This window comes from Neocloeon triangulifer, unplaced genomic scaffold (genome assembly GCF_031216515.1).
Source record: "Neocloeon triangulifer isolate White Clay Creek 2 clone unplaced genomic scaffold, ASM3121651v1 ptg000017l, whole genome shotgun sequence".
NCBI lineage: Eukaryota > Metazoa > Arthropoda > Insecta > Ephemeroptera > Baetidae > Neocloeon > Neocloeon triangulifer.
The window spans coordinates 2,529,789-2,554,474 of NW_026775559.1; the positions used below are offsets into that span (position 1 = coordinate 2,529,789).

General features: G+C 36.5%; 2 protein-coding genes and 1 non-coding gene across 6 annotated transcripts in view; 2 read left to right on the plus strand and 1 right to left on the minus strand.

Annotated features, from left to right (window-relative positions):
• LOC132203191 (cholecystokinin receptor type A-like) overlaps window positions 1-24,686 on the plus strand; it is a 166,544-nt gene that overhangs the window by 69,554 nt on the left and 72,304 nt on the right. The gene's annotated exons all lie outside the window — the stretch shown is intronic.
• On the minus strand, window positions 2,872-6,208 carry LOC132203443 (uncharacterized). Its single transcript, XM_059631245.1, has 18 exons — window positions 5,994-6,208; window positions 5,893-5,944; window positions 5,681-5,838; window positions 5,588-5,621; window positions 5,471-5,535; window positions 5,335-5,422; window positions 5,180-5,282; window positions 5,000-5,129; window positions 4,866-4,919; window positions 4,789-4,810; window positions 4,661-4,725; window positions 4,500-4,602; window positions 4,223-4,443; window positions 4,096-4,155; window positions 4,015-4,045; window positions 3,449-3,525; window positions 3,272-3,380; window positions 2,872-3,206 (listed from the first exon to the last, which is right to left on the minus strand). The coding sequence occupies exons 1-18, from the start codon at window positions 6,042-6,044 to the stop codon at window positions 2,923-2,925; spliced, it is 1,707 nt and encodes a 568-aa protein (XP_059487228.1). The 5' UTR covers window positions 6,045-6,208; the 3' UTR covers window positions 2,872-2,922.
• On the plus strand, window positions 21,154-21,235 carry Trnal-aag (transfer RNA leucine (anticodon AAG)). Its single transcript has one exon. It is a non-coding gene; the product is annotated as a tRNA-Leu (tRNA).

Sequence of the window (24,686 nt, forward strand, 5' to 3'; positions counted from 1 at the left end):
AATTTGAAGAATTTTTTTACAAAAAAATTCCCACAAAAATCTTCAATCCTAACAAAATCTCGAGAGGTCAAACAGCGACCAACGAATTCAATGTAACAAAAGAAACACCCTGCTTCACCGCACGTAGACTCAATATCAATTTCTGCAAAAATAATATTTACTCTGGAAATTCGTTACAATTTCTTGGCCTACATTCACCGCCCATGTAAGCAAGGACCCTTCCTTTTTTCACGTCACCAGAATTCGGAATGAGCTGCGGAAAGCACAATGGGACCCCCGTTTTCTTTTCCATTGTGACATCAACCCTAAACGACTCTCCTATGCTTTCGCGCGTATAAATTAATAACTCGCCGATCTCTTCTTGCTCGCAACTTGTAGAACGAGCCGAATGATTAATTTCCGCTGCAATAAATTCCGAGTTGGGCTTTGCCAAGTATAATCGGTTCCGCCATGCTTTTTGTGCAGCATCTCTTTCTGCTGGATAGACGAGATTTATGACGATGCACCTCTTTTGTCCGCGACTCGCAGCCTCGCCGTACTTTGCACTCGAGCGAAAAAATAACTTCGAGCAGCATCTTTTCTATTTTCCCAACCCCGGCCGGATTTAATTCAAAGGCTGCAGAATTGCTTTCCGGTCTGTGTATGCAAATTGAATTATGCGCAAGAAGTACTGATAATTACAATGCGAATGTGTAAAGTGGTCCATAAATTAAATATGCGGTTATTTTTAAGTGAACGATTTTTTCAAATGGGCACGTGTGCCGCCCTGACCGGATTTTCTTCCACCGGCAGCTAGGGTGCGAATGACTGTGCAGAATAAATCGCAACAAATGCACGCCGCGGACAATGGCGTCCTTGACCAAGGGAATACTCGCTGCACGTGAAGTCCAGCGTAATAAATCGGAAATTAACGCTTGCAACCCGCTGCTCCGGCAGCTTCCCAAGCCATTATGTCGTGTCCATAGCACGTGCATCGTCCATTTTCAACTGGATGCTGACCGAGATATAAAAAAATATACACTCATGGAACTCTTTTCTGTAAATAAAATTGATGGGGCTTACAGTTTATTTAGAACAGTAAATTTAAAAAAAATGCTTATTGAGACTTTTTTACTGTTTTATTAAACGATTGAGTAATTGAAGTAAAATTGAAAATTAATTTCATGAATAAAAAAAGCATTCAGAATATAAACTGTAGAAACATTAACAAACACGATAATAATTTATCCATTGTGTGACTTAAAATTAACTATACAATAAAATAATAATCAAAGAGCTTTGGTTGAAGTAAAAAAATTGCAACCTTGCTAAATAATGTTCTTAATGCCTCTTTGTTCCCGATTTTTTCATTTCTCTTTCCCAGCATTATAAATCCTTGTTTTTGTTTAAAAAAAATTATGATGCAAAAGCAACCTTTTTGTATTCCCAAAGTGCACAGTCAAATTCCAATATTTTTCATCTATTGGAAAAACGTGTCTCAAAAGCAAATATCTATTTTTTTTTCTTTCATATTTGTATACTTCTGTTCTGACATTAAATTCTTGTACACGTGCGTGTTCACTAGATTTGATATTTTTACTTCGATTTTTGCATTGAACAATTAAATGTTATGTAAACGACGCAATCTCGACAGGCAATCCGGAAATTTAAATAAAACGGCGTCGCGTCTGTGGAAACAACGATTCATCGATTAAATTATAGATGAGCGGATTCCTGCTTATGAAAATCAACTACACAAAATTCTGGTTGCAGAATTTATGGCTTTGCGACCGCTGAAATGCTTTTCGAGTGCCGCTCGGCATATGAACTTCTTGGGACTTGAACTGGGTATTTATGTGGCAGCATGTGGGAACTATCGACTGTCGACGGACAATAAAATTTGCACGAGCTCCGACAACTTTTATATACAAAGGCGAGACCATGACTGAAGTGTGCTCTTTTTCAGCCAGAGGAACAGAAAATGGTGTGTGCTTCCAGCGCCGGAAAAAATTTATCACGATTTTGCTAATTAATTCGTTGCTGCTGCAATGATAAAGTATTATTTTGTACCAGTTTGGAAATTGCAAGATTTCCATGCAAAACAGGTACGTGAATTTTGTTATGTAAATTGCAAAGAAATTTGTGCGAGCTTTCCTCGTACTGACGTGATTTGGGCCGGGAAAAGCTGCTTTTCCGCCTTCTATTTGGCGAAACCCACTGTATCCCTGTTTACACTGCAACAACATACGGCTTTATTTTCCATAGCTTCCTCTTTAAATATAAATTCCGTCCTTGATTTCTCCTGTGAATTTCAATTTCTGCGAGTGCAGATATAAACTCAAGACTTTTAATAATACGCCTTCCCCTATGAAGACACCCAGCTGGAAATAAAATAAAGTTCAAGTAATATTTTCTTTATATTTTAATCAAATACTAATTTAATCGAGTTGTGCCAAGTGAAGAATGTTGTCACATGCATATTTTTACTGGAAATTCGTGTAAGTAAATTACAGTTTCAGTATAAATATATATTTATTAAGTTAACAAAACATTCATTACAGCTATTATGGGAAAAAATAATAAAATAATTATAATAGAGAGAAATAATGAGCTAAAAACTTATATATTCTTAACTCTTTCAATATAATTTTCTTTGTAATTTTTTTCCCTCTCATTGGCTTAATTAATAATTCTATTTGAAGTTTAAAGCTAAAGTGGTTTTAAGATAAAAAAAATATCGGGAAATAATAATTTATGGAGAACTGTGTATCAATATCGTTCAAGGGCATTTTCCATTCTAAAACGTCAAATATAAATTTTTGTTTCATCAGCTGATAAATCGAAATGGCTGCACGCACTGATGAACTTTGTGATTATGTATCTCGTAGATATTTGAGAAATTTCATTAAAATAGTCGATATATAATTTTCAAAAATTGATGATCTATTTTATTCCTAATGTATTACTTTCAAAGGTTGACAGACTTTCAGTCATAAAGTTAAACTCTGCTTTGCAGTTAGTTTTTGCAAAAGTAAACTCTTTCTTGGCAGAATCATAGTCGACGTAGACGCACTCCTTAGATGGGTCTGTCGACGGTTCTCCTTTTGCCCATTTAATGTAGGAGTCCTGGACCAACGGATTGTCCACGTAGTTGCACCACCTGAGCGAATTCACGCATCCTAGTGAAGTTGCCGAAACGTAAAATCTACTGTTGGTCATATTGTAAGCTGCAAAAATAACAAAGGGAAGAAAGGAAGTCTTAAATGATTTGATCGTTTATTTTAATGCAAACCTTTAAAAAGCTCTAAAACGCAATCTAGTTTTTCTTTCGTCTCAAAAGATATTAATTTGTAATTGTAAAAATCCCCGCATGCCCATTTTGCACTTTGGTAGTAAGAAAACTGGAATATGCAGAAAATAAAATAAACCATATTTATTACTGTTTCAAATGACGGCAGTGACAACTTACCTTATTACCAGAACCCAAACAAACAGTAAATTCTTTTTTGCATCCTTTCAAAAGCGCGCAACCTAATCTGTAGAAAGCTGGAATCCAATTATCATACAATAAGAAATAACCAATTTTGAAAACAAAAATCTATTCGGGATCTCAAGGTCCCTTCTTTAGATACCAAGTTGTATCTCCGACTGACTCCAAATTTTAATCATGTTTCGAAATTTAACTCCCTAATTTTTTATTCAAAATTTTAAAAATCTCAGGTTTTATTCAAAAAGTTGTCGCAGCTTTCCATGGCCACACAAAAACTGGATTTAAGCTCTCTCATCAAGCTCTAAAGTTTTCTGTTTGCCATTAATAATTTGTGCACCAAAGATCAAAGTGTAAGGTTTGATTTTCAAATAAAAAAACAAACTCAATCATACCTTGACCAAAATTAGAATTTAAGATAGCGACATTAAATTGTACCAAAATGATAGTTTGAATTTTTTTTAAAAAAAAAATATATCTTTCGAAGTCCATAGGATTGTATGTTTATAATACAGCACAAAATTTTTGTGTGCAAATGTAAAACTTACACTTTCCTTTATTATCCGCGTTTGACTTGGCCTGAAAAATGAAATTAAATTGCGGAAAAAAAATTCCATTTTTGTAAAAACTTCAGTTTTGCATCCAACAGGGAAACACGACGAACTTTTACACAGTGATGGGATGGGTCGCTGCATATAAAGAGCGCATTACTATTAACACTGTGCTATAGTAGCGAATGCATCTTTGGGAACTTGCCTTGCAAAGCGCCCTTTTCGTCCCCAAGCCATCCTCGAATTCCCAAGAGAGAGAAACATTGGGGGTTGCCATCGGTTTGACTCCAACAAACGGATTCGTCGATTTCCATGGAAGGTAACTTTGGTCAACAATTTCTGGATTTCCTGAGCACCAAACAAAAGTGTTTGGGCACGTGGTGAGGCGAGCGGAAGTCCAATATGAGGCGCCCGTCATGTTCCGTTCTACAATAGTTTGGTTGTATTGAAAATCGTGGCATCGGAATGAATAAAAATGGTACTGGCTGATTCGTTGGCAAAACATGTCATTTCTTCGACGGACATAAAACTTGCCACCTCCATATTTCTAAGGCAGCAGAACGTTTGCGAAGCCTTCAAAGAGTACTGTAATAATAATTAACATACTTTTAAATTCAAGAGGATCAATATTTTATAGCTGAACCTTGGATACTTTGGGGAAAAAGTACTCAAAGCCACACATTTGAACTAATTCCCCATCACTTTGCACTAAGAGAAAAGTAATAAATTAGCTAATATTTATGTTATAGCAGAAGTTTTTTAAATTCTCACCAAATCCAAATTTATCGCCAGGCTTTTCAATAATTAAGATTTTCATTTTGTTTTATAATGAAATAGGGCAATTTTACCTCCTCAGAACAGTCAACTTTTGTACAGTTTGCATCACAGTCTTCCGCAGCCCTCTAAATAAATTTAAAAAATTAATAAAAAATAAATGATCTATTAAAATTCAAATCATTAATAAATCCATAAATTTTAAAACCTCAGTAGCGCAATTTCCATTCAAGCATTTGGAGCTGCATTTGTTCAAATGACAAATTTCTGGTAAGGTGCAGACAAAGTTGTTTTCACTGGAACAGCTCTCATTTTTTATTACGACAGTATTGTTTTGTCTGTAGTTGATGATTAAATATTTTTTCTATCCATTGTTTAAATCCCTTACTTGTGAAAAATAGTGCATACAATTCCAGGAGTTTTGAATTGCGGATCGGACTTATTTTTTGCTATCTGCACATAGGTCGCCCATACTTTGATATCAGTTAAACCTGCGAAGACCAATTTTAAAATTTTAAATTGTACACAAAGCAGTGAAGAAACCATTTGTGATTTTGTCAATCATAGTTTCATTGATGCCGAAATTTAGACCTTGCCTAACACAAAATCTTTCAGCCATGTACTTGTTCGCCTGGATTTTTTAAATAATTAATTTTTCAAATCAAATTTTTTTACCGACCTTTACAAAAAGTGGGAAATAAAATAGAGGCACATCACCGGCCTGATTTAATTCCAATCCCCTAACTGAAAAAAGTTTACATGTTGTAGTCAAAATTCGACAAACTGTTTCACTTACTTTTTGATTTGCAAAATGAAGCAACATACCTCATCTTTGAAAATGTGATTAAAAACTTTGCAAAACACTAATTTGAAATAATTTATGTTCAACCTCTTTTTGGCAGTCAATGACGCGTCTAGATGGAGAAAAAATGCGCTCCACAAATTTCGGTCTTAGAGATGCATCGTCCGTAGTAATTTTTTGTGCAGAACTGCACTTTGAAATGCATTGAAAGATGCTGCCTGAAGTCCTCCACAAAAAATCAGATCCTATAAAAATACGCTTGTACTTTTTTCGTAAATTGTATGAATAAAGTCACTTACTTTCAAAATATTGAGATATTTCACAAACATTCTGATTTTGTCTGCCTGGAATCTTCAAACAAAATTTAACCGCCTGCTTGAAAAGATAAAAAAATAATTACCATGGAAAAAATAAAGTATGCTAGCAATAATATCGCTGTATGTAGTGTCATTTCAGAAATTTACTGCGTCCGAATGCTATAGAACAAGCTGTTGAATGCTGCTGCGGAAAGGTCTGCGCAGAGGAAATGGAATGATGACGTACACATTATCATTTATGGCTTCAGAGTTTTGTGCCTGTTAAGTATTTATTACTGAACGAGTTTGTGTTTTAGACTGACACATATTGTGGAAATAATTTTTTATATATCTTGACACTGATTTTCGTATAAATAAAATCTGGTAAATTTGAAAATATACACTCAAGCGTAAGGCTTGCACAGATATATTGTCTTTAATTCATAGTAATCATATTAATGCTTAAATAAGTATTAGAAACAGTGTTATTTTTATTATAAGATACAAATATAAGTCAATTTATAAATTTCTATACCAACAAAATATGAATATAAGAAATCAAAAATTCATGAGAAAATGTTTCAAAAACATTTTTGAAACCATTCGACGATTGGTGTTTGTCATGCTAAATTAAAATGAGTTGATAAAATTTTCAAGTTTAAACATTAAATGCATAATATATTCACTCAGTCAGAGCAAGAACGAAGATACTTTTATTTACAATATAATTTTCACGAAAAGAGAAATTGCAGAAAGTTCACTCCGCGCAGCTGGGATGACCTCCACGTGGTTGTCTGTCTATGAGGTCAACCTATCTTACAAACACCCCATTTGCTAATTGCGAACCTGCCAGCCTATTAAAAGAGCACTTTGTATGCACGTTGGAGCTGTTTGTGTATTAAAATAAACTAGCTATGTGCGAGTACCCCTATATATGTCAACGCTTTTCTAAGCATTCAGATTATCTCTGTAATTAAAATTTCAAAACCCCGCAAGGGTTGTTCTGGAAAGCATTTTACAGTAGTTTGACCCTATTTTGCACAATAAATCCAACGGCATACATGCAATATTGAATAAATGAGACTCTTTTGAATGATTTTAATTCAATCAAATTTACAATTATACAATTAATTAGAAAGAAAACCTTGTAAGTGTAAATAATAATCCACATCCTATTTTAGTTTAAAAATCTGATAAAATGATACTTCTACAAAAAATAATATAGAACACAATTTTTAAATAACGGCAATTTTGTAATATTAAGAAAAAAAATTTATTTAAATTGCCTGGTTATGTTTAAAAAAAATTTATATTTAACCAATTCGTTTTTAATTTTTAATATATTCTTTAGGGATTTTCCTTTCATAAAACCACATTTATGGAATGGTGTATAGGGTATATGCTTTTTTTGCACCCTGCTCAATATAATTTCAAAGTTGGATATTTTTTCATTATACACTTTGAATCGTTCCATAAACCTATTTAACATACAATCTTATCTGCTCCAGGGGTCTAATTCTGTAAGATAGAATCGTTCCATTTCCATTTCTATTTCATTTTCCATTTGCTCACCCATTCTATTTCGTCGCCTTTTTCGATTACGACTTCTATTTCGCAGCCTATCCATTTCCATTTCTATTTCGTCGTCAATTTTAATAGTTGAGCCATTTATTTATTTATATTTAATTTAATTATTTCCTATGCTTACAGTGCTCTTCGAATGGTTTTTAATATTCAGGTTGATAAAATTATATGAATTATTTAATTTTTAATGAAAATGAATATTTATAATTCTTATATGTCTCTCGCACCCCTTTTTAATCAAATCTTTTTATGGCTCATAATTAGGGGGGATCAAGATAATTTTTCCTTTCACAAAGTTAATTAAATCAATTTCTTAAAAATTGGTTGAATTCAAATACAATTATAATATTTTTTTTTAGCAAATTAGCAACCATGTATTTTATATTATTTAACTCATCGCGTGCGCTGTTTGGTACCACAATTTGCTCCCACACTGTGGTACCACAATTTTCGCCCACACTGTGGTACCACAATTTGCGCCCACACTGTGGTACCACAATTTGCGCCCACACTGTGGTACCACAATTTTCGCCCACACTGTGGTACCACAATTTTCGCCCACACTGTGGTACCACAATTTGCGCCCACACTGTGGTACCACAATTTTCGCCCACACTGTGGTACCACAATTTTCGCCCACACTGTGGTACCTCAATTTGCGCCCACACTGTGGTACCACAATTTGCGCCCACACTGTGGTACCACAATTTGCGCCCACACTGTGGTACCACAATTTTCGCCCACACTGTGGTACCACAATTTGCTCCCACACTGTGGTACCACAATTTTCGCCCACACTGTGGTACCTCAATTTGCGCCCACACTGTGGTACCACAATTTGCGCCCACACTGTGGTACCACAATTTTCGCCCACACTGTGGTACCACAATTTGCTCTCACACTGTGGTACCACAATTTTCGCCCACACTGTGGTACCTCAATTTGCGCCCACACTGTGGTACCACAATTTGCGCCCACACTGTGGTACCACAATTTTCGCCCACACTGTGGTACCACAATTTTCGCCCACACTGTGGTACCACAATTTTCGCCCACACTGTGGTACCACAATTTTCTCCCACACTGTGGTACCTCAATTTGCGCCCACACTGTGGTACCACAATTTTCGCCCACACTGTGGTACCACAATTTTCGCCCACACTGTGGTACCACAATTTGCGCCCACACTGTGGTACCACAATTTTCGCCCACATTGTGGTACCACAATTTTCGCCCACACTGTGGTACCACAATTTGCTCCCACACTGTGGTACCACAATTTTCGCCCACACTGTGGTACCACAATTTTCTCCCACACTGTGGTACCACAATTTGCGCCCACACTGTGGTACCACAATTTTCGCCCACACTGTGGTACCACAATTTTCGCCCACACTGTGGTACCACAATTTTCTCCCACACTGTGGTACCACAATTTGCGCCCACACTGTGGTACCACAATTTGCGCCCACACTGTGGTACCACAATTTGCGCCCACACTGTGGTACCACAATTTTCGCCCACACTGTGGTACCACAATTTTCGCCCACACTGTGGTACCACAATTTGCGCCCACACTGTGGTACCACAATTTTCGCCCACACTGTGGTACCACAATTTGCGCCCACACTGTGGTACCACAATTAGCTCCCACAATGTGATACCACAATTTTCTCCCACACTGAGATACTTTTGACTAAACGCCTTATTCAAATAATATTTTAGACATTTTATTGACTTGAGTATATTAAAAATCATTTGAAAATTAATGTAAGTGCATATGCAATAATTAAATTAAATATAAATAAATATATATATTTATTTTATATTTATATATATATAAATATAAATATGGCTCAACTACTAAAATTGACGACGAATTAGAAATGGAAATGGATAGGCTGCGAAATAGAAGTCGTAATCGAAAAAGGCGACGAAATAGAATGGGTAAGCATATGGAAAATGAATATAGAAATGGAAATAGAAACGAAAAAGCTTACAGAATTAGACCCCAGGTCTCAGCTTATTTAAAACGCCGACGTTGAGATGAGACGCGTGCGACTTTCGCGTGCGAAATCCTCAAACTGCGCCGCACCGAGAGAGCGGATATCCACTCTGGCAATTCCGAAGCGCATCAGGCGCGCAAAGAAAGGGTTCAACCAATTATCTTCCACTCAATAATTTTTCCCGAGCATCCTTTTATTGCCGAACAATATTTTATATTCTTGAAAGCAAAAGGGATACAGATTTTTGTCCAGAGAGCAGTCGGTGTGTGGCCCTGAAATAACGAGAAGCTCCCTTTTTAGGATGGCAGTGTGTGCCATCTGCCAAAAAACGTGCGCTTAACTTACCCTCTCTGTGTGCTCAACTGCTCCCTGCGTGTGTAATTCAAGTAGGTGTGTGTAATCGAATTGCCGGCGCTCACTTACTTACATTGGGCTTGCTGCTAACTCAGCAGATCATTTGGCACAGGCAGCACAGCACGCTTTAATTTAATGTTCTAAGGTCTCTACAGCTGATAACTAAAAGAGAAAGAAATAAAGAAAGAAAGGGATCAAATTTATTTGAGACACTGAGATGGAAATTAAATCAAATCTTTTCGCTGTGTAGAATAATTTAAAGTCATGGATAATTCAGGATAATTTTTTCTATTGCAAACGGCTTTTTTTTTGCAACGCTTCAACGCTTGTTAACAAATTCAAAAAAGTAATCAGCTATTATTGTGTATTTTTCTTTAATATTTTATTTTTACCGAACAGAGGTTTTTAGTCTTGTCTTGTTAAGATGATTATTGTAATTAATTATTGAGCTTTGGGAACATAGAAACAATAATTTTGTCAAATAATAAGAAATTTTCAGGACTATTTTTTTGTATTTATAATGAAAGTTTTTAAATTTATTTGGATAGACGATTTCTTTGAAATAGTTCTGTATTTTGCTTTTCATAATCCACGTTATACTCTTTTCACTTTCAAAATTTTTAAATTACCTTTTTCTAATTTTTATTATTATCTTTTTTTTTAAATATTAAAGCACAAATAAAACTGAGCTATTAAAATGCAGGAAGGAATATAGTTGGAAAATTATTGTATGTCATTAAGTTTAAACTAGCTCTGATTTAAAAAGTTGTAAAAAGGCCAGCACAATATACGCGAATTCCAAAGCGTGAATTGCGATGATGCGAATTAATCAAACTTAGTTTTGCATCTCCTTTCGCAGAAGTTCAATACAAAAAGTATAAGTCACGAGAGCTTCCATAATTAAACTTTTGCACTACATTATGATCTGACTATGATGGTGCTCTGTGGTTATCTTCGCCGTCTGCATTTGAAAGGTAATTGCAAAAGTTAATTAGCTTGCCTATCTCATTATATGCGCTTGCACGTCTTCTACAGGCATTGGTGAACTTTTAATGGAGCTCGCTGGATCGCATATTAGAATTTGCACTTTTAATTGCATTGGGTCGCTTTCTGAGACACGGTGTTCAGACCATAAGGGTTGCGCTCTGGTAATCTAAATTCCTTAACTTAACAACTCGCTCCAAGGTTTTGTAGTGAATGAAGATTTCTTTGAAGAAAGACAAAAGTTTTTCTCTGTTTGAAGAGAAAAGCTCCTCATGCCCATCTTACATTGTTGTGTGAATGAAAGGTTGCTTCAGAAGGAAGAGATTTTGTATGAGATGCTTTTTTATCATCACGTTGGATGAAACCTGAGGTCAGATTTAGCTTTTCATCAAAAAGTTCAACGGAATTTTTTACAGCAAAAATTAACAATAAAAAACAGGATTAATTATTTTTCATAAAAGGGCTGAATAATTAACCTGATACACAGTTTCCCATATTTTAAATTTTTTTCGTCATAATAATAATAATAATAAAAAGATCGACACCCCTCGGAATCTTCAATCTCCGCGATTCGAACAGTTATTTAAGCCAAGAGAAACGATCTAATCCATCACACAATCATTTTTTTCCGTTCTTTGTGCCACCGCACATCTCATTTTCGGCAGAAATATTATACATTTATTTATAAGGAAAACAGCCGAAAGCTAAGAAGCGCCACAGATACACACAAACGTCTCGCGCGCAAGGTCGAGTTTCTGGAATCACGCCGTAAAAAAGATCATCGCATGAATGGTGAAAAAGGAGATGCGTATCTCCATTTCGCAGCGCACGCTCTCCGCAGGTCCAGCAGTGCAGTAGTGGCCCTCGCACCTTTGCAAACGCACTCTCGTGTGAAACACAATCTGCACAAAAAGCTTCCAGAGCGCCCGCATTTTCACTTATTTTTTCATATATCTTCCAAATGTACGTTTCCTAATCCGCTCTCGTTCCAACAGACATCAAACGGATCAAACTAAAATGCTGCTCGGACCAAACGAACCATTGATGAAAGCATCAAATTTATCTCTCAAATATAGGAATACCATTCAAAGGAAAGAGACGGAATAAAATTTATCTTATATACTTCTCCCCCGTAGAATAGAAATTTCTTACTCATGAAAATTTCCTAAATTCTCAATATATTTTAAAGCTTGATAGATAGAAAATAAAATTTAAAAAAATGTATCTTGAACTTTAAAGATCTAAAACTGAAAATACTATTATATAATTAAATCTTAAAATTGCATTATAATATTAACACACCATACATATTACATCTGATCTGTATTAATAATAAATTCTTAGGCCTAAAGCTAAAAAAATTTGGAGTCAATTTTGGCACAAAAATCTGGCTAAATTTCAAAGTAGTCTCTCTATCCTGGAAATTCTGTATTTAATGAAATATATCGGCTAAATGTTAAAGCCCAAAAATATTTTGATGAAATTTCTCGGATCAGTTAGCTCATGACAAATTTGCTGTCTACAGGAATTTTTGAACTTTGTAGAAGACGCAACATTACTCATAAATAAAATTCCTTCTTAGCGACAAAAAGCTCCATTCAGTGTCAATACGCTTCGATCTTGTTGATCGGGCTGCACGTGGGTCACTCTTCAGGCCAATAAAAAAGGAATTTCGCGAGTCAGTGGTTTGATTGAAAGAAAATACTTGAGCTTTTTTTCCACCACTCTTGGGCTTTAGAATTTTCAAGAAGCTCTCTGGCCATTGTGCCGTGACAATTGGGCAGCGCACACTCGTGAAATAAATCATTAATTCCATCCCTGCGCGTTTATTTCCACATTTTTGTGGTCTGGCGCGTTTTAAAAATATTCAGTCAAGTGACACCGAGAGGGACTCGCGCGCATTCAGGTCCGATTCCTTTGTCGCCGCCATTCAACAACATTTTCGGCACCTTTGAGCAAAGCGAGTACAAATAATTTATTGGTCACGCACTCTCGCCTGCTCCAAGTGCAATCACTTGGAAAATCGGGCCAGAGTGATGTCTTTAGCCTGGCCGTGCCTAATTGCTCTTTGCGGGACCACCGATCTGCCGCCCCGCACACTCTCTCACCCCCAACAGAATTTCTGTTCGTGAAATATGTACGTTGGGGACTCAATTCTCTTTGAAGTGCGTAAAGCTCTGAATTCGAGGGATGAATGGGCTTTGTGAATTAATTGCAGAGGCGTCTTGCAAGAAGCTTGGACGGCGGTGACATGAAATCTCCTCTCAAGAAATTTAACTTTGAACCAGAGCTCACTAATTAGTTGCGTTGGTGTAAAAGGCTATAAATAGCGGTAATGTTATAGTACGCGCGACGTGTTTCCCAAAATCCCTGATTTCAGTTGGCATCACTTGCATTACGTCGCGCGTTTAATAGTGGTTTTACGTCGCGCATACAATAATGGTTTTACGTCGCGCGCTCAATACTGGTGGCGGTGAAATTGTTAAGGAAACCGATTATTCCATCGATACCTCGGCAACCTGTATAGCACGAGCGACGCAATTCTTTTCCTACAATCTTAATTAAGGGGACTGCTAGGAAGAATAGGGGCCCTTGGGATGGGTTCAGAATGGGGCAAGACGACCTCTGGAGGGCCGTGCGCACCCTTATAGCAGGCGCGACGTATCACTATGGGACGCGCGACGGTCGAAAAGCGAACTCCGGAGGGCGCTTTTCACCATCGTCAGAGGCGCGACGCATGGTTATAGGACGCGCGACGTATGCTTATAGTACGCGCGACGCATGCTTATAGTACGCGCGACGCATGCTTATAGGAGGCGCGACACGCATGGCAAATTAATTGAAAGGTGTTGCACGCGGCCGGAGTTGTGGGCACCCCACGAACCGGCAACTCGGAGGTGGGCAACCCCCAAGATTAATTTTTGCAGAAGCCGCGAGCGAGGGGTGGAGGCGCAGCGAGGTCGAGGACGTGGGGAAGGCCGTGCGGAGGGCGAGGACAAAAGGGCGGCTGTGTTCATGAGGGGGCTCCGCAGGAGCCCCCTCATGAACCCCGCCCTTTTGTCCCGCCCGGAGCCGGCCTTTACCACGTTCTCGGGCGAGCGCGCCTCCAGCCCGAAGCTCGCAAACCCACAACGGAGTTGCCCACAAAAGGTGTTGTTTGCAAAGGGAGTTGTGGGCACCACACTTTTTGCTTTCTAAGCCCTTTTTGCAGACGATTCCTTTTGTAAGCAACTCCGTTGTGGGTTTGCGAGCTTCGGGCTGGAGGCGCGCTCGCCCGAGAACGTGGTAAAGGCCGGCTCCGGGCGGGACAAAAGGGCGGGGTTCATGAGGGGGCTCCTGCGGAGCCCCCTCATGAACACAGCCGCCCTTTTGTCCTCGCCCTCCGCACGGCCTTCCCCACGTCCTCGACCTCGCTGCGCCTCCACCCCTCGCTCGCGGCTTCTGCAAAAATTAATCTTGGGGGTTGCCCACCTCCGAGTTGCCGGTTCGTGGGGCGCCCACAACTCCGGCCGCGTGCAACACCTTTCAATTAATTTTCCGCGCGTGTCGCGCCTCCTATAATCGTGCGTCGCGCGTACTATAAGCATGCGTCGCGCGTACTATAAGCATGCGTCGCGCGTACTATAAGCGTGCGTCGCGCGTACTATAAGCGTGCGTCGCGCGTACTATAAGCGTGCGTCGCGCGTACTATAAGCATACGTCGCGCGTCCTATAACCATGCGTCGCGCCTCTGACGATGGTGAAAAGCGCCCTCCGGAGTTCGCTTTTCGACCGTCGCGCGTCCCATAGTGATACGTCGCGCCTGCTATAAGGGTGCGCACGGTCCTCCAGAGGTCGTCTTGCCCCATTCTGAACCCATCCCAAGGGCCCCTATTCTTCCTAGCAGTCCCCTTAATTAAGATTGTAGGAAAAGAATTGCGTCGCGCGTGCTATAGAGGTTTCCGTGGTAATCGGGAAATTAAATCGGTTTCCTTAAAAATTACACCGCCACCAGTATTGTACGCGCGACGTAAAACCATTATTGTATGCGCGACGTAAAACCACTATCGAACGCGCGACGTGATACTTTTACATGGGAGCATAAGTGCTGCCAACTTATGAAAAAACACGTCGCGCGTACTATAACATTACCTAAATAGCTATATTCAAAGTGCTGCTTTCATTCTGAATGATTGTCGTTTAAGGAAGAAATTTATTAAAAAGAAATCACCAAATTTTCAAAAGGCCCTTCCAAAAGAAAAAGTTAAAAAAAAAGAAGAGCAGTAATTTCATGCGAATAAATTCGTCAATTTCTTTTATTGGTTTCTGGGTTAGAAACATGTAATTGGAAATGGTAAAAAATAAACTAAAATTATCATTGTCAGCATAATTCCAAAAAGAAAAAAAGGGGCGTTCTAAAAATTTTAATGACAAATATTTTTGCATGTGCTTGGCTTTCAAATCAGAATTCTATAAATTGTGAATGCAAAAATATACTGAAGATAATGTAAAAAAAAACTTATGTTTAGAATTCTGTAAAAATTATTTTAAAACAATTAACTTTGTTCATTTTAAGACTTTTCTGGCTAATGGGCTTGTCAACAGTGAACATTATTTTTATTCTGTAGCCAAAGTTACAATAAAAACTTTGAGCTAAATATTTTTAGAATTAAAAATGCAGAGTGAAATATGCAAGAACAAATGTAGCTTAAATCTTTTAATTATCTATGACCGTTAAAAAAGATGCTGGAAAAAAATAGCATTTGTATATAGCTCAAATTTTCGTTGGACAAATTTTTATAGAAATAAATGTCTTTTAATATTTTATGCGATAACTTAAATAAACAACTCAAACCTTCAGCTTTTTTTTCTTTTACCTAGAGAGCGATTGAAAACTTTCTCTTTAAAAAAATCTTTTTTTACTTTTTTACTGAATCCTCTTTTATTTTTTTGCTTCTGTAATGTGCTGGTGCGGTAGTGGAGGTCTTGCGGCAGCGCGCATTTCACAGTGATTATGGGCTCTTTGGTCAGGGGCATTAGCGGCTGAAAGCAGTTCATTTTGTGCGTTTTCGCCGCAAATGTGTGTGGTCCTTTTCAAGGGGCTCAAACACAGCAGAAAAAAGGCAGCCGCCGCCGCGTGTTCTTTTTAACACACTCTCGTCATTGTCAGGCCTCGCGCCATTCAATTTGCGTTTGCGCCAGGTATATTTTTGAATTTATTTATCTTTCTTTGCAGGCGATGTTTTGGGAAGAACGGATGGTTATCGCGTTGTGCGTGGGTCCACTGCTCTGATTAAATTTGATATGCGACGCACGCGATTGTTTTCATTTTTTTCTGTTTAATAGAGTTGGCTGCGCATGATTGTGCGTTTTTTTTTCATAGGAGCGCAGACACTTTTATTTTCATTTCCTAGGCAGCTACCAGTGTTTTCCTTCCCCGAACAAGCTTATTGTTTTCGCAACAGCAGGATATTTGAATATTACGTGGCTCTTGCTTGTTGATTTCTTGCCGGAATAATAAAGAGGAGAGACGCGCGCACAGAAGCAGCAACATGATTTTGAACAACATTATTAAATTTACGATCAAATAACGCTTTTAACATTTTGTTCAAAAGATATTAATATTAATTATGCATACATACACTTTAATTATGAATTTATTTAAAAATCTGGGTGGCCTTTGCGTGCCAAGATTTACATATTTTGAGTGAGCTTTTATAGTATTAATTGAATTCCAAAACTTGAAGGAACGACAATCGTAAAAAAAGGATGGAAAAAATTCATCATTTTTTCTCTTTTCAATAGTTTCGGAGAGAGCATTGGTACATAGTGAAAGAATCGAAGTTACATTTTTTTATGTTAATTATTCTTTAATACCAAAAAATCATTACGGTTAATTGAAAATATGGGAAGAAATAAGTCAAATTTAGAAGAAACAACTTTGATTTATGTGTTAAAAAAAATTTCACTCAAAAACCGCGGTGTCATGATAAAAAAGTCACCCTCAATTTTTGAGATTTAGGGAAGAAATCTTTTCAATTTATTTACAACTTCAAACATTAACCTTTTATAATTTTGCATGATAGCAAAACTAACATCATTTGAATTTAAACTCAAATTAAATTTCCAACAGAAAGTCCCGCATGTAATCAGAGCTATAGAATTGTGATGAATGAGCCATCAGCGCAAATTTTGCAACAATTTAATCTCATTAATACATCTCTCTATTACTACGCAAATATATGCGTATTGCATATATAAATATGAGCAGCCACTCTCACAGCGCACGAGGGTTGAAATTGTAAATTTCAGTCTGACGCGTTGCGCTTTTCATCTCATGGATGTAATCAGCAGAGTGTGCTGCTGTCACACACATCACTGTCCTCACGGCCGCGGGCCGACCTTTAATCTCCTTTTATTAAACAGTGCCATAAATGTCAACCTTTCTTTCGAGGCGCATTTCATGGTGGAGAGAACGTTAAGTAAAAGCGGCGAGAATGACCAGCGGCAACGGCAACACGCACTTCAAAAGAGCTACAGGGATGCGCAGCATCACCTGAAGCAGGGCAGTGAAAAAATAAATTCGTCATTATAAAATTCGTAATTATCAATAAAGGTCTTATTTTCTATTTAGGCATTAAAAAACGTAAATTTATAAATAAAATAATCTTCTTGATTATTATTATTATTTTTGTTTTTATGGATCAAGTTGTGAATTAAATTATTAACAAAACTGAATTGATAATAAATTAAAAATTTTCACTAGATTTAACAGTTAATTTTTTTTTAACTATTTTCATTATAAAAATTAGATTTGAAATATTTGAAAAAATATATAAACTTACTTAGATTTAAAAGCTTTAAGCCCAAAACAGCGGCTAGTTTTTCTTAAATATCTATTTTCCTAAATATGAATTTAGTTATATTTCTACATCACCAACGCAGCGGCTCTCGCTTGTATCTAAATAGAAATATACGAACGAACCAATGGGAAGCGCGGAAATAAAAATATATGCTTTCCACCAATGAGCTCGCCAATAAATATAATATAAATATAATTATACCAGCGTAATAACAAATCTCATTTTGTTCTTAATTGGTTTATGGAACTTTGTGTATTTCAACAATCGTTTGTTGTCTGCTCGCAACTCCTGGTAGGCATGAGCAAAATGTCCTAAAATGCAATTTGACAATTAAATATTACACTTCATTAAATTAATACGACGCTCTGCCTTGTTGTTCTCTTTTTTGTTGTTTATTCATAGCGTGCACGCCATGTCCGATTTTTTTTACCAGATTTTCTTTTTCGCTTCAGTGTTGAATTTCAAAATACACTGATGCTACCACTGATATAGCTTCGAGACCTGCTAAAGTTATGAGATCTCTCCGAATTTCAGAAACAGCGTTAAAATTTGCCATAATTATTAAATGTTCGTCTGCGCGTTTGCGGAAAGCAAAGTTGTTTTCACTCAATCCAGCCTCACTCAGCTGCTTTAAAGTTTCAAGAGTTGCCGCGCTAGGCGCTCGAGCCTAAATTTTTATTTCTGCCTCTCCCATTGGTCTGTTCTTATATTTCTATTTAGCTAATTTGGAATCTCCAAATAATTTGGACGGAGAGGCCTTTTCTTAAAATTTTATCCAAGAGCCAATCAGAGACCAGCTTCCTTATATTTGTATTTAACTAAATAGATATATAGAGCCGCTGTTTTGGGCTTTAGTTTAACGGCCGAATGAAAATTTTTCACTTCCCTTTAGTGATGCCTCAAAACGCTTTGGCAAGTATTGAAGCAAATTGGCTTGATCACCTGGCAAAGAGAGGTGTTCTCGATAAAGGGGACAATTTCCCTTTTCATAAAATAATCCGCCGAAAAGAAAGGCTGGAGGGCATTTCATTTTCCTTTTCTCTGCGCTTTTCACTGCTTTTGCCGCGAGAGAGAGATGCGCGCGTGCTGCTGGAAATTGGATTAGCGCCTTGAAAGAGAGCAGATGCCGCGCTGGAGCAAATAAGCCGCTTAATAATTTCATTGAGGAATAATTAAAAGTGCACGCCACTTAAGCCCTTCAAAATCTGATACAACGCAGCACACTGCCAAAGAGTGAAATCATTTCACTCTTTCCCGTTTGAAAGGGAAGCGTGTAGAATTAACCCTCAGTGGAGCAAAACTCTCTCTCGTCTCCCAACTGGGAATTTCTTTTGTCGACCGTGAAATCATTTCCTCTGCTCGCAAGCTGGTGACACATGTTTGCGGTGAATTCAAAAGAAATAGAAATTTACGTTAAAACGTGAGTAATTTTGTCCAAAATTTCTAATAACAGCACAATTCTAAATTTTTTTATAATTATTATTTCACAAAATTAATAAATAAATCATTTTCAAATATCATAAACTCAATTATTGTGTGCCCTATTTTACTATTAACATGAGATTAGTGCAAAATATAATAGTATAATTTTTTTAATTGTTTATCTCTTTTTTTATTAAATATAAAAAAGACCTAACAATAAGCACACTTGACCATCATCTTTCAGTCATTGAAGCTGTAGGCTGATTGTGGCTCTGTTATAGCTCAAAAAATTAAATGCACGTGTGGTGAATGAATTTCAGAAATAATCTCTTTAATGATTCATGAATTCAAAGTCCGTATACAAAATTTGATGCATTTTGGAATCTTATAGAATCAAAACAATGATTTAAACTTAAATTTCCGAAAATATTATTCATTCATTTAGTGAACAGATAGAAGCTCTAAGTGGTTTGTGGGGTCGGTCCTTTGATGCGAGACGCATAGATCAGTTGCAAGCCTCTAAATGTAGGGAGCAGCACAAATTAGTCTGGGGGTTGAGCGGCATCTGTCTAAAAAGTGCTGCAGTTTTCTCCCCAGCCCCCAGTGATAGCGTTGACGGGTGCTGTATTTTTAAAATTTAATTTTGGTAGCACCATCCTAAAACAGTTAATTATAGTTAATTTAATTAATTAATCCAAGCGTATAGTATATTTTATGATTTAAAAAAAATTGTGCTTGCAATAAAATGACAAAATTTGTATTTTAAATAACCACCTGAAGTGTGAATATAAATTTTAATAAAATTAATTAACCAATCAATTTCCAATAATTTATTCTTATCGATATTATCAGAGCAAATATTAATATTTGTGCCTGGAAGCGTTTCTACCATAATTAATCATATGAAGCCGAATGAAACGGTTTGATGAAATTGATAGGTCCGTGTAAAGCGAACATGCAAATAATATGAGTTAAAGGAAGTAGGTGATCAAACGAACGTTGCTAATTGAAAACAGCAATAAAACGGTCGTAAAGTGTATGGTGGAAGCCACACCACTGGCATTTAAATTATAACCTCACACGTGAAATTGATCGCAAATAGAAAATTATCCTCCAGCAAAAAATTGATCTCTCGTGTTGAAAATTTGAATATGTAACAGTATCAAATTTCAGGCCTACATTCAATCAAAGTGGACGGTTATATTTACCTCCTTTTTTGCGCACATTTTCGCCACTGCTAATTAAAGGCTGGTCAACTGACGGCGGTCCATCTCAAATAGGGACGATAATCAGCGCGGTAATGACCGCAACGGCGTTTTTCGGCGAGCACGAAATGGGCGACGGCACTTAATAAAACTGACCACCGTCATTACCTGCAATGTTATTTTACACGTATCATCTTTCTCTCGGACCAAGTCCGAGTTATGACCCAATTTTTTACGCGTACGCCTAGTAGCGCCTAGCCGGTGGCCTTTTTTCATTTGCAACAAAATATGCCCTCACTAATTTGGTGATATGCAAATTACAGCAATTTGGTTAAAATATCACAGCAGCTGAACATGAGTCGCGGTGTGATTTTTTACTCAACGCTGCTGGAAATTAACATCTCAATGCTTTAATCTAATTTGCTTCCTCTCATGGCAAGTGGAACAAATTCCACACTTGATTGAATGGGGATTCCAAAGGTGTAATTAAGAGCGCATTATAATTGTCGTCTTCCAGCATCTTTCACACTAATATTTTTATCATTTTTGTGTAAAAATGTGAAATTTGTTGATGTTTTCATGTCTCAAATTTTTATAATTAAGGCCGAAAATTCAAAAATTTTAAAGTGTGAATATAAATGTGATGGAAAATAAATTTAAGAAAGTTTAGTTTAATCTTAAATCAAACTTTTTGTCTTGAATATTTTTTTTTGAATTACAAGAAAAAACATTTTTTAAATTAAATATGATTTTATGAGTTATTTTTTTATATCTTTAGAACGAAGAGCATGAAGTTCAAAGTGCGTCCGAACCCAAATTTAGATTACGAAGATACGACCGAGGCTTCACTTGTGATGCAAATAACATGGTAGCGTGGCCGAGCGGTCTAAGGCGCTGGTTTAAGGCACCAGTCTCTTCGGGGGCGTGGGTTCGAATCCCACCGCTGCCAGATATTTTGCTTTCAGAGGTCAGGTGGTGGGCACAAACGATTTTTATGGTAGGTCAAACCTAAAAATTGCTTCGCCCTTTAGTCTGAATTTAAAAATATAATATTTTAGCGGTTCTCGTATTTAAATGGTTAAACAAATAAAATATCTTGTACAGGCTTTGTACTATTTTTACCAATTGAAATATTTTGTCCCAACAAGTTATAACCAAATATTTTAATGAATTAAGAAAAATAATAATATTTTCTTAACTTTCCAAAGTAATTTAAATTAAATCAAATTTCTCTCCCTCAGAAGCAATCAAGTGATTGGAAATAACAGAAAATAAATTAGTACAATCTCACTCAATCAGCATTAGAATTTTCAGTTAAAAGTATTTGTAACTAAAAAAAGTTTAATTTGTTAATAAACTAAAATCCTTGAACCAATACAAAATTATGATCTACATGAGTAATAATCAGATAAAAACACAATTTGTGGTGTTTGCAGATTAGATTGTTCGCAGTTTTAACGAGATCAGCCGGTGTATCAACAAGGAGGTGCAAATTCAAACACTTGCTGCGGCGCCTATCTGATTATTGATCGAGTCTGCCGTTCTGTCCACTGATTAGTTTTCAATTTGCAATTAATGGCGTGCGATAATTTGATACTAATCTCAAAGAAGGCAACCCCAAATCTAATCAATGTCCTATAGATGTTAGTCTGCAGCACGCAATGAATATTAATGCTTTGTTAAACAGGGCTGATAATTGCTTTTAAAACGAATATTGAACACTTTCATTTGATAAGAAAACAATCATTCAAGTTTATACTGCCTTAAAGATTACAGATTAAAATTATAAAATTTTATATAATACAAAGAGGAGTTTTCAAAATTTCATATATAATATAATGAGAACTGTTTCTGCTCAAAGTATAAAAATTAAAAAAACTACCCCATTAATTTTTTGAATTTAAATACTTAATATTTTTTGTTTTTTTGAATACAAAAGAAACCCAATTAAGATTCTTTTGGTTTTTGTTAAAAAGCGTTTAAATATATATTATCTGCAAAATTTGAAATTAAAATCTTTTATCTTTGAATTTATTTTAGGCAACCTATTACCATAAAAAACTTCTAAAACTTAACGACATAAACTTATAATCCGTGGAACTGCTGTTTTATACTAAAATAATTCCTTCTCGTATTCAATGTTATAAAATAATAGAATATTATTCTAAAAATAGAACTGCCTGATAATATTTTGTAAATTTATAATAATTATTCCCATTTCCTTTGTTCTCTTTGTACCAAAATGTTTCACCTATCAAAACTCTAATTAGTCAGAAAAATGATGGTGCGCTGCCAAAGAATGAGCGAGAGAGATGTTATTACAGAGCAGAACAAATTATGTGAAAAGAGAGGGCAACAAAAGAGCCGTACGCAAATGAAAGAACAATAACCGTGTGTAATGTTTAACAAAACACACACAAAGAGCCACCCTTTAACGCTCCTCTGGCAGGAAAGGAGTGAGAGTGTTTTTGCTCAACCTTCGATCGCAATTCCTGGAAGGTTTACCACCAAATTGAATGCATAATAAGCAAAAAACGACTCAAAAGAAGGCAACTGACAAATCAATCAATATAAAACCCGTCAAAACGAGGCCGCCTTCAATAAGGGTTGTTTTAAGTGTTATATAAATTTTGAATAAATTTAAATACACGCTTGACGAGTGGAAAATTGGCTGAGTAATTTCTTCTCGCTAACCCTCAGTGGGGTTGAAATAGGAATTTAATTAATTATTTCTCAGAATTCTTCTTCAGATCGCATCCCTATGTTTTAGCCCCCAACGCGTTTGACGGCCAACTTTTTGTATTTACACGTTGCCGATTATACAAAAAACTGGATATTTTAAGCCATAAAAAGATCCGCGTTAAGGGAGTGCGAGAGACTTGAAATGTGCATAAGATGGATATTTTAATTCCTGTATTCCGAGTTTTGGTTTTTTCGCTCAGTTTCTAAATGATCCACATTATATTTTTTTTTTTTTTTTTTTTAAAAACCATGATTAAAAAACAATCTTTCCTTTTTTATCAACACCAGACGCGTCTATATGATACCCTAAGAAACTCCACACAATTTACTCAAATTTAAGTTTATGATAATCCAATAAGAAATTTAATAACGCAATTAAAGTACTCTGCACATAATTATAGTCAAAATTTATATTAAAACTATGTAGATTTGGAAAGACTTGTAAGGAATACAATGATGTTAATATATCCAATTTTATTCTTACGAAATTCGTAGGAATTTGTAACAAGTAATGAAAAAGTAAACTAAAATAATTACAACTGTTTTGATTATTTAATTATTGTTTATTAATATATTTAAGTTTATCTGCAGATAATTAATCTAGAAAAAATTTTGTCAAACGATTGTTTATCAATTTTTAACGAGTAGAACTTTTATTCTAACGTATCCCATCATCTTCATCCTTTCTACCATATTTGAAAAAATCAACATGGATTATCTTTTAAGAATATTGCGTTGGAGCCAGGACGCCAAATGTCATGTTGGGGCTGCAACATGCGAAATATCTGACGCACTTTATTTTGCCATGCTTTTGTTAACTTGCCCCTTTATGTAATTTTGTATGAAGTTTTTGTTAATGTCGATAATATTAATTAGAGCAGCACACGCGTCAAGAGTATAATAATATAGCCTTTGTTTGACGCTACTCTTGTTTTTACAACCCTCTCGCCTCTTCATGGAAATCTCCAAAATCAAAATAAATTTGCACGCTTTGTAATTATTCCCAACTCAAATTGCCCGAGGCACTCGCGGCGCTACTGCTCTTTTTAAGTGAAGCCTTTTTCCTTTGTTGTTTCCTCGCTGCGCTTGCAAAGATTTATTTAGAGCAGCATTCGAGGCAAAAAATAGACTTCGTAGCAAATCCGCGAGCTTCGAGCTGGGTGGTCTTTGCCAAGTTAGGGCAGGTCTTTGCAGTTAGTTATTATTTTCTCTTCAGCGTCATTTACTCGCGTTTCAATGGTAATTAAATTCTTGTTAGCGAAACGCAAATAGAGCTCAATATAACTTCGATCGAATGGGGTTGCTGCGGGCGATGTCGGAGTGAAGTGTGTTTGCTAGTGGGCTCTGTGCCAGATTTGCTGACCGGCCGGATTTAGGCACATATTCATCTCTATACAAATCGCAATTGCAAAAGACCCACGACCCACCCTCATAATATGCTGGTATTCAATTTTCGTATGTACTCAGTCCAGTTCTACTGACCTGAACTTGATAGCAATCAATATAACCATAATGACGCAGGCTCAAGGACTGTGTTCGAGAGTTTTGAATACTTGTCATTATTAATCCATATCGACAATTTATTTTTAATCCGCTATATACTGGGAGGAAACGCAACTCGTCAATAGAAAAAATTGTTAAATGCAAATTTTTAGCAT

Coding starts and splice junctions, on each gene's coding strand:
- LOC132203443 (XM_059631245.1), bottom strand. CDS start 6,044: ATGACACTACATACAGCGATATTATTGCTAGCATACTTTATTTTTTCC. Junction 5,622..5,680: donor TCATTGACTGCCAAAAAGAG/GTTGAACATAAA, acceptor ACATTTTCAAAG/ATGAGGTATGTTGCTTCATT. Junction 3,526..4,014: donor CGCGGATAATAAAGGAAAGT/GTAAGTTTTACA, acceptor ATTGGATTCCAG/CTTTCTACAGATTAGGTTGC.